We start from the raw sequence: 10560 nt of genomic DNA on the forward strand, positions 1-10560 counted from the left end.
CGGGAGCTGCGCTGTCGCCCGCGCTGCTGCTGTTGCTGCTCCTGCTGCCACCGCCGCCACTGCTGCTGGGAGGCCTGTGGGCGGCGGGCACGCCAGCACCAGCCGCGCCTGGGGCTCCGCAGGAAGGTGCACTGGGCACTGGCCGCGTGAAGCGCGGCTGGGTTTGGAACCAGTTCTTCGTGGTGGAGGAGTACACGGGCACGGAGCCCCTCTATGTGGGCAAGGTAAAGTGGGACCCTGCACCGCTGTCCGGGGCCCAGGACCCTGGAGACACCCATTGGTAGACGCAAGGGACCCCAGTTCCCCTACCGGATAACTGCCTGGTCTCAACTGCCTTAGCGGGGAGGAGGGGTACGTGGGAAGGAGGGAGTGAAGGGGGCGGGGTGGCAGACAGCAGGGTCCCGCACTCTCCCTTTTCTTCTCTGCCCCACGCCCTTCTCTCGTCCCTCTTCCTTGGAGTCTTGGAGCACAGAGTGCTAGGAGGTAAGCCAGTCCATCTTGTAGCTAGATGCATCTAGAATGTAGAAACACATTTGCCAATCTGAACATCCCACACATACTCTCTCGACTCTGCTTAAAATGCTTCACAAGCTTCCCATGCACTTGGGGACAAACCCAAATCCTACCCCACTACCTACAAAGATCGGCTCCCTCTCTGAGATTCAGCCCAGGGCCCTGGGGCCCCAAGCACTCCTGACACCCCCACCCCATTCCTGGGTTGCCTCCCCTGAACTGCACCCCCTGCTGCTCCTATGATTACTGTGTACTCACACTCAGCTCTCTGCTCAATGGCCACTTCCTCAGAGAGGCGGCCCCTCCCACACCAGCGAGGAGAGGTCCCTGTCTGTGACCATCCCTCCCTGTGCCCTGCCCTCCCACGTGAGGTACCTTTCCTTCATGACACTTCATTATGCAAGTGTTTGTTTGATTGTGCATTTACTGTGTCGCTCCTCTTAGACTGTGTTTGTTCTGCTCCCCATGAAATCTCCAGTGCTTAATGCAGACATTGCTCACAAACTGTTGAATGAATGAATGAATGAATGAATGAATGAAAGCTATTTTCTCAAACTCTGATGGTTAATGTGGCTGAAGATCTGTGCCCAAGGAATATAAGGAGCTCAGGTCTTTGTTCACCCGTTCAATGCCTAAGCCTCTCATACTTGTGATGCTGGAGAGGCAGAGGCAAGTAATAGTAGGATCCCGCCTCTGCCGTTTGGGGGCTCCCCAGAGTGGCAGAGACAGCCTGGTGCATAAAAAACTTCACAGGGCAGCACCTGGCACTGAGTAGGCATTCAATAAATAGTATCTGTTGGCTGGCTTTCTAGAGGAGAAAGCACCTGAGCTGGGTTTTGATGTGCAGGTAGGAGTTCATCAGCCTGGGAAAGAGGCCATAGCCTATGCAAAGGCTTGGAGTCCTGAAGGAGCCCGGCCTATGAGTCCTCTAAGTTTGGAGACTTGTCAGTAGCTGAGGTGTTGAGGTGGGGGTGCTTGTAGGGCATGACAAACAGAGTGGTCCCCAGGGAGAGTTCCCTGGCCTCTGCTAAGGCTTTCCAGGAAGTTTTGATCAGCAGAGATGGGGGAGACCAACTCTGAAGTTTCCTGTGTGTTGAGATATGGGTCTGAGAATTGGGAGACTGACAGGCCACTCAGTTCGGGGCCCAGGGATCAGGACCCCAGACAAGGACGGGAGGAAAGCCTTGATAGTAATCTTTCCATTTGCCGGGCAGGAGACCCAGGTTTTCTCTCATCTTGACAGTCATCCCTGGTCCATGGCTACTTTCCCCCTCCACACATGTGGCTGGAGTTGATCCGCGCAACTCAGCAAATGCGGATTTGACAGAGAGAGCTCGGAGGGGCTCATGTCCTTGCTCAAGCCAACTAGTGGCAGAACCAACAGCTCCTGACTCCTAGCCAGGGCAGTGACATGGTGGGTCTGGTAGAATGGGGTGAAGGGATGGGGAAAGAGGAACCGGTGCCAGCTGGACAGTCGCTGATGGTGAGGCAGCCAAGAACACGGGCTTCGGAGCAGACACACCTGGCTCTGCCAACCCATGAACCACATTACCTTAACCAAGTCACTTCACCTCCTGGACTCAGCCTCCTCATCTCTAAGAGGGGCTAAGGGAGCTGGCTTCCTAGGCTTGTTGAAAGGATTAAAGAAGGACACTGAGCGCATAATGTGTTGCCTGCAGCCTGGTTGCTTGTTCATTGTTTCTTTTTCTTTCCTATATGAAGCACTTCACTCTTGAACTGCAAGATAGAAGTCATTGTTCCCTTACGTAGGCAAGGAAACCGAGGCTCGGAGAGGGCAGAGTCCTAGAGGGGCCAGGTGGCTCGGCCAGGATTCGAACGTGTGTGGAGGCCCGTCCCAGCTGGATTCTCCAACCCTCTCTGAACCCTCCAGGCCTGGGAGAAGGGCTTCGGGGAACCCCAGAGAGAAAAGGGAGGAGTCTGACACATCTGCCTAAATGTCAGTGGGGGTGGCCTCAGGCACCCCAGCCTTGTTGTCTGCCCAGCAGCTGGGGCTCTGAGAAGGCCTCCGCAGCCCAGCCGCCCACAACCTGAAAAGATCAGAGAAACCGCTGACTCACCGCTGCACCCATCCAGCCATACCATCATCTCAGTGGCATGGGCCAAACCCCACCCATCTCCTGGAACCGCGGTCTGTCAGCGATGGGAGGGCCCTAGTCAGTTCCTTCATTATAAGGGGGGGAAACAGGCCAGAGGCAGGGAGTATCATGCCAAGGCCACAGCAACACAGTGACAGAATCAAGCCATTGACCAGATCTCTGACACCAGCTCCCGGCCCCAGGGGGTTTAACTGTTCTGTATGAACGTCTATTAAGATGCAAGCATTGTGCCCAGCCAGGGGTGTTCGTCTCACAGCAACCTCTCCCAGCATCCCTACTGCTGTCATAACTATTCCATCCAACCCCTTTGTCATCTGCATCCAGAGCCCCTCCTCGCTTGCTTTCAAGGCCACCTCCAGAAAAGCACCCTGTGCAAGGAGGAAAGAGAACGGCCATCTGTTTGCAAACATTTGCCCGAAGCTCACTTTCTGTGGAAGGTGGTGCAGTGTGTGGTTCCGGGGGCCAGTGGGAGCCAGACTGCCAGAACTCAAACCCATGCTCTCCGCTCATTATCTCCAACCGTGGGCACGTAGTTTAACATGTCTGTGCCTCTGCTTATCTGTTGAGTGAGGGCCTAACTAGCACCTCCTCAAATGGCTGTGATGAGGGTTCAAGTGAGTCAGCATATGTCAAGATCCTGGCATGTGCTCAGTATGCGCTTTTATTATCACAGGGCTCACCCGATATTTCCACCACGTTGAGAAAACCATCTACACGGACACTACACACCCTGCTCTAAACGCTGAAAGCCTCTTCGCCACCTACGTTCTGGTTTCTCACCAGAGCGGGGGCAGGTGGTCTCTAGCTCACTCCTCAGGGAATATGAGCTTGGGCTTTTAAAAGCCCACCTGTCCCCTTTCTAGTCAAATCCCGTGCTTGTACAAGTGGTTGTGTGCATGCGTGCACACACACTCTCACATACACACACACACATGCACGCGCGCACACACACACACACAAACACTCTCACGCTATGCTCTCTTGCTCTTCAGGGAGAAAGGACTTCTCCACAGTTTCAGTTAATTCACTGCTTCCAGGTCCCCTGCCCCAGGGAGCCACTGGGAGCATCTGTCCTTGTCGAATTCCAAAGGTAGCTTAGCAACAGCACCATCTCCAGTGAACCCTGGCCCCCACGGTAACCTATTTTACAACCACCTCCTCCATCACTCACCGCCAGGTTCCTGTCAGCACCCGCAGGAAGCACTGGGCTCGAGGTTGTCACCAAAGCCCCACGCAGGCATCTCCCTTCGCTGTCCTGCCCCCTTGGCAGCCTAGCCCACCTCTTCCACTCACCTTCTCACAAAACCCACCCTTAAAGCAACCTCCCAACATTTCCATACAATCTGGGTACGTTGACTAATCCCTTTCCCAAACTGTAATTTCCCCGGAGGCCTCTGTCAGTTGGATGTGGATTTTGTAGGGTTTTTAATTCTTTTTTTTAAAAAGCTAGAATTATGGGGTCAGCCCTTATGACCAGCTCCTGTGGGCAGTGAGATCTATTTTAGATATACAGCAGGATTAAAGTGGGAAGGAGAGCAGATTTAATTAAGTTGCTAATATTTAAAGAAAATTGATGAACTCCTGGTTTACGAGTAGCACAGGCGTGAACAGACCCCTTATTCTGGGAGAGGCTTTTTATTTGATTTGCTTTCCGTTTAAATCCTGGACTCGTTTTATTTGCGTAGCTGCACTGTCCATTTAATTGTCTTTAATAAGGAAAACGTACCTCTGCTCGCATTTAATTTTGATTTAATTAGGAGGAAGTAATTAATGGCCTCATAAATCCAGCTTTTCAGCCCCCCCGGGTGAGAAGCACTCACTCTTATGTTTGTGTGTTGTTTATGATCTGAGGCTGGGATTGGGGAGAGGCAGTCTCCTCCTGGGCTATCCACACTCGATGCAATGGAAAGAACCCAGGATGGGGAGTCGGACAGGCCTTGGGGCTGCCTCTTGTTAGCTGTGACCTTAGGCCCTCTCTGGGCCTCAGTTTGCCAATCTATACAATGGGGAGAGAGTAATCTCTAATTCACAAGATCACTATGAGATATCAATGAGGTCATGGTCAAGGGTCTGGAAGTGTGCCCAGTGACTCCCCTCCCTAGTCTAGCTCGTGTGTACCTGTGATTTAACAGTGATTGGACCTTGCAGAAAGCCTAGAAGACATCGGGGAAGTCTAATGACAGCTGTTTATTTCATTATTCATTTATTCAGTGTGTTTGGTGTTGTGCCCTGTGCCGGATGCCAGGGAGCTAGAAACAAAGCCATATGCTTGACCCTCAAGGAGCTCAAAATCTCACTCTCATGTGCATACACACAGACACATTCCACTTTCCCATCTATCTGTATTTTCTCTGCAGGCATTGCCAGACACTAGTTTGTGCCAGGCCTGGGGAGTTAAGACAGAGAGCAACCAGTTAGTCCATGCCCCTGAGGCCCATGACAGCTGGGGAGACCGATATGCAGCATTGAGGTGTTACAGAGGAGTGTGCATGGGACAGGGGGACAAGGCAGGGTGAGGGTTCTGCAACCAAATTGGAGGGCATCTGAGAGGACCAACTGAAGGAGGAAACAAGCTGAGTTTAAAAGACTCCAAGCAAATATTGCATGATGGCCCCTATATCTCCAGTGGGTCAGGATTTGAGGGTCGCTCAAATCCTCCTGAGACTAGGGTGGGAAAGGGAAAGGAAGTGAATTTGCATTGAGCACCTACTATATGCCAAGAGCTTCCACATATGATCTTATGAATCTTTGAAATTTATGGAAAGATTAAATCAGCCCAATGTACAGATGGGAAAACTGAGGCTCAGAGAAGGATTGCCTCTTACCCAGGGTTATGCAACACGTCAGTGACAAAACAAGCTGGCACCCAACAAATCCTAAAGCCAAAGCTTGTCACCTTTCCTAACTTGTGATTCGAAGTCCTTTTCCAAATGATGAAATAGAGGCTCAGACTGAAGAGGCTGCCAATGACTCTGGCCTGCCAAGTACAGGGCAAAAAGACGGGCGTCCGGGCCTCCCCGCAAGCCGTGTGGCCCAGCGACTGCCCTGCAGCCCACTCCCTCCTCCTTTGTCCCTCTTCCTCAGCCAGAAGCATTGTAAGTGGACTCACCAGATCCCCAGAGGCTGCAGGGGAACCAACCTGTGCTTAGGAGTCAAACAGATCAGGGCCCATCTCCATCTCTTCACCTGGAAAACGGGGTGCATTTATGTACCCCATAAAGTTAAATCCATTACTGCGGAGGCCTGCAACACCAGCACATGTCTGACATGTAGCAGGTGATCGATAAATGAGAGCACCAGCCTCCAGCCTCCACTCACAGCTGGAAGTCTTGAGAAATGTCCTTCTCAGGTGGGGCCACAGGCACTCCCTCCTTCCCCACTGCAGAGCAGGGCCAGGCAAGCAGGGCAGGCAGCCCCAGACCAGCCGGAATCCTCAGCCCCTAGCTCCTGCCTAGGCTGACCAGCCCTGTCTGACTCTGCAGTCCCCAGAGGGTAGCCGCTGGGCCCCAGCATGAACTCTGTGTCATTCTTCATGGAAAAACATTGATGACATCACCCCTGAGTTCCACTGATCCCTGTCCGGGGTCTGAGTGAAATGTCAAGGGCTGCAGGGACATGAGGAAGACCCAGGAGAAAGAAAGAAAGAGAAAACAGCCATTTATAGTGTTTGGGTCATTACATGTTCTCATTTAAGCCTCACCACACCTGCACCAGGCAGGGCTGGTTCTGATTTCTCGGGGTGGGGGGGTTGGCGGAACGAGCTCAGAGAGGTAAAATTAACAAGCCCGTGGTCACAAGTCATGGGATCAGGGGCTGGCTCCCCCTGTCTGTGCCTCAGTTTTCCTATCTGAGAAATGGAAGAATAATAGTGTTCCATGTGGCAGTGATGAAAACGAGTAAGATGATAGCTGTTAAGCATCCCCCCAAATGGTAGGGAACTGTAGGCACGCCTTGTTTTATTGAACTTCACTTCACAGATGCTGGTGTTGGTGGGTTTGTTGTTGTTGTTTTACAAATTGAAGGCACGACCCTTCACCAGCAAAAATATATGATTTGCTTTATTGCAATACTCACTTCATTGTGGTGTCTGGAACCGAACCCGCAATGTCTCCGAGGTATGCCTGTATTCTGCTCACTGCTCAGGAACGTTTGCTGATAAAGTAAGCAGGTGCCAGGTCTGATTGGAAAGTGGGTGCAGGCACTCTAAGATGGAACAGGTCCCCCCTCTCCTGTGGCCATGTCCCCTGGGCAGATGTGGAGGAAAAGCATAAACAGCAACAGGAGAGACAGGTCTCCGCATCCCGGCACTGCCAATGATTCAGGGCCGCCGTTCTGAGATAATTTTATGGGGGGCATTAAACTGAGTTATGAGGTTTTTACAATCCAGCCACTTATGAGAAATCTATTAACAGTAACTGGACAGGAAGAAGGCTTCTTGGTGGAGCCCAGGACAGGCATTAATTGGGGCAATCTATAACAGGATGGGGACCCAGAAAGGTTCCACCCGCCGCCTCCATTTACTCCCCGCAATTTCTGCTGAGAATCAGCAGACTCGCCAAAAAGAGAGAGATGCCCATTAATCGGCTAATGAAATATGAAAATGTTTATGGGCCATTCAATCTTCCAAATGGCACTTCTATAATCCACCTTTCAGACACAAAGTTCCACCAGCAGAATTTATTCCCCGCCTCCTCCTGCATGGCCGGGGCTGGGCTTCCGTCCCCCTCGGTGATGACTTCATTTGGCACCTTTATCCCACTGAGTGGGCTGGGGGACACGGGGTCCTGGCCAGACAAGGGACTTGGGGATTCTCTCCTTCACCCCCCATCTCTGTGGAAGCTCAGCGAGGAGTGGGGACCACCCCAGGTCACCGCTTCATTAGATGCATTTGCCTCTGCTCAGAGCTGCCTCGGGGATTGGAGCATTAGGGGATAAGGACTTCGGTGCTTCTCTTTGGGAGAACAGTCTGCTGGCTGGTTGCTTGCCCACAAGATCTCCATGCAGAGGAGAGAGGCTGGGATCTGGAGCCTAAGAGGGCCTGGACTAAATCCCAGTTATATATGGCCAACATTTTGTAATAACATAATAATACGATAGCGACCATTTACTGGACACTTATTATGTCTCAGGCGGGGCTGATTTTCAGTTCGCACATGCCAGTGTGGTTGTGCTGGCTGTTGAGATAGTGACAAAGCTCCCTGCCTGCGACAAACAGCCTCTCTCCTCTCCCTCGCCCCAGCTCCCTCGGCCCCTTGAACCTCTCTGTGATCTAGCAACCTCACGGCTCCTGCCTGGCCCCGCAGGGCCCTCCTGTGGTACCACTCCTTGGACAGTGTCCCTGCCGTGCTGGCTGTTAAATACTGTGTCATGTGCCAGGCAGGTGCTAAGGGCCTTGTGTGATTTCAACTCCACTATCCCCCAACACCTCTAGGAGAGGGGTGCTATTAGATCCCATGTTACAGAGGAGGCAACTGAGGCCCAGAGAGGGGCAGAGGCCACACAGGGAGATGCTGCAGCAGCCAAGGCCAGGCTGTAAGGCCGCTTCCTCCACCCGGGCTCCTCCCTGGAGGCTCGAGGATGGAGTGAGAAGGCCAGGCTGTGGACCAGTCCAGTTCCTCCAAGGAGCAAATTATCCCATTTCTCCAATTCTCCATGGGAAACTAAAAAAAAAAATAAAAAAAAATCTATAATATCTGTAGCAAAACCTACTCAAGTACTATTTTTTTCTATAAAGAACCCTGAACTAGATAAATATGTAAATTGCTTAGCATGGTGCCTGGCACATAGTAAGTGCTCCTTCAATTTGCATCCCCTTTTTTCCCTCTCTCCCTTCATGCCCTGTCCCCCTCATGTGCCATGCCCTGAGGCTGGCTCTCCAGATGTGAGTAAGGAGTAAGATACCAGCCCTGGCCTCTGGGGGCTCAGAGCCTGAGGAGATTGGACAGCAGCTTGGAATCCTATTAGAAATGCTAGCTGAGGCCCCACTCCCAGACCTACTAAGTCAGAATCTGCATTTTAACAAGATCCTCAGGTGATTTGCATGCACATGAGGCTGGAGAAACACTGGCTACAGCCATCCCACAAGCTGGACGTGATAATGATGGCTGATGTACTGAACTGCAGAGGTCGTGGAGGGGATGGGGACGGGGATCCAGAAAAGCTTGGGGAAGAGGCGGCATTGAACGGAGCTGCGCTGCGGGAGGAGCAGAGTTTAAGTAAGCAGAGAAGTGAGGACAAAGTGCTCAAAGAGGAGCCCGTTGGTGTGGAAGTGGTTCTGGGCTGCTTTGTAAAGGCAACGGGGAGCCATGGGAGAGCTGCAAGCAGGGAAGGGCGTGTTCAGATCTGCCTCCGAGGCTGAGCGGTCCAGCTGCAGAGTGAAAGGTAGATTATCGGGGCAGGGCTGGAGCAGGGAGGGCTGCGGAGGGCTGGTGAGGCCCAGGCAGGGGTGAGGCATGGCTCCCCAGGCCTGTGTTTTTATTGAAGGATGGGTGTGTTAAAGAAGGGACATCTTAGGAACAGGCCCCTGTGGGATTCCCAGGAGGAGGCTGAGAGGAGCTTCCTCCCCCACCTCTACCCTGTCTTCCTCCCTGCCTCTCCAGATCCACTCGGACTCCGACGAGGGTGATGGGGCCATCAAGTACACCATCTCGGGTGAGGGCGCAGGCACCATCTTCCTGATCGATGAGCTGACAGGTGACATCCATGCCATGGAGCGGTTGGACCGTGAGCAGAAAACCTTCTATACGCTGCGGGCCCAGGCTCGGGACCGCGCCACCAACCGCCTGCTGGAGCCCGAGTCGGAGTTCATCATCAAGGTGCAGGACATCAACGACAGCGAGCCCCGCTTCCTGCATGGCCCCTACATTGGCAGTGTGGCCGAGCTGTCCCCCACAGGTGGGCTGCGGGACCCTGGGGGCCGGGGTAGGCCAGGGTGAGGGGGAAGGGGAGCTGCCAGGTTCTGAGTGGGAGCCCGCCGTGGGGGGAGTGGCTGATACTGCGGGGAGGGGCAGGAATGACAGGATCTGCTACCCCAGGGCAAAGGGTACTGGTGTGAGCCAGGTGACCACAGGCTCGGGCATAGACCTGGGCACAGTCACAGAGGCATGCATGTGACCTCAGGCACATCCATGGACATAGTCCCCACATGAACATAGATCTCCATGTGGACTCAGACACACACTCGGACATGGTCTTACACCCACACATAGACCCAACCTCACATACCAGCTCAGCTGTCCACCATACCCAGTCCTTCACCAGAGTTGAACTCCACACACACCGTACAGCCCTTGGTCACAATCCCACCCACACGCAGGTACAGCAGGACACAGGTACACCTACAACCAAAGACAACCAGAGTGGGACACAGCCGAAACGGACCAACCACACAACCAGACACAGCCAAACACCCAACATAGCCACATACAACCCCACCCAGGAAACAGCCCTTTGCACAGATGGAGCTTATGCCCAGACACAGTCACCTACACAAACACAAGAAATAGCCACACTGAGTGTTACCATCCTGGGCCCACTCCGCCAGAGGGTGGCCGTGGACAGGCCCAGCACAGCCAGGTGCAGCAGCATTCAGACGGCTCCCTTCACTGCCCTCAGGGGGCCCCAGCGCACCAACATGCAGCCCCCTGGGGACACAGTTCACAGAGACGCTGAGCCCCCAACACAGGCTCAGGTGCAAGTGCCTGGCAGGCCGCAAACACCCAGGGCACTGGGTACGTGTGGAAAAGGGAGCACACACATCACAAGTCCCACCTGCAAGAAGACCTCAGACTTGGCCACACCAAAAGCACATTTGCCCAGCAGGGAGCACTGAAGCTAAAGGTTGGATGGATCTGCCCTCTCCTTCCATGGGGCCCACATGCAGGTGGCTGACCACCAAGGCTCCACTTGGCCTAGGGCTCCTCGTAAAGCC

General features: G+C 53.4%; 1 protein-coding gene across 1 annotated transcript in view; it reads left to right on the top strand.

The window, feature by feature from the left end:
• The window catches only part of CDH22 (cadherin 22), a gene marked incomplete at its 3' end in the record, with an annotated part of 91493 nt that overhangs the window by 2374 nt on the left and 78559 nt on the right, over positions 1–10560 (top strand). The window contains exons 3-4 of the mRNA XM_006773561.1: positions 7–224; positions 9230–9524. Of these exons, the coding sequence (XP_006773624.1) occupies positions 7–224; positions 9230–9524 (513 nt within the window). The remainder of the gene's footprint in view (positions 1–6; positions 225–9229; positions 9525–10560) is intronic.

This window comes from Myotis davidii, unplaced genomic scaffold (genome assembly GCF_000327345.1).
Source record: "Myotis davidii unplaced genomic scaffold, ASM32734v1 scaffold827, whole genome shotgun sequence".
Classification (NCBI taxonomy): Eukaryota; Metazoa; Chordata; class Mammalia; order Chiroptera; family Vespertilionidae; genus Myotis; species Myotis davidii.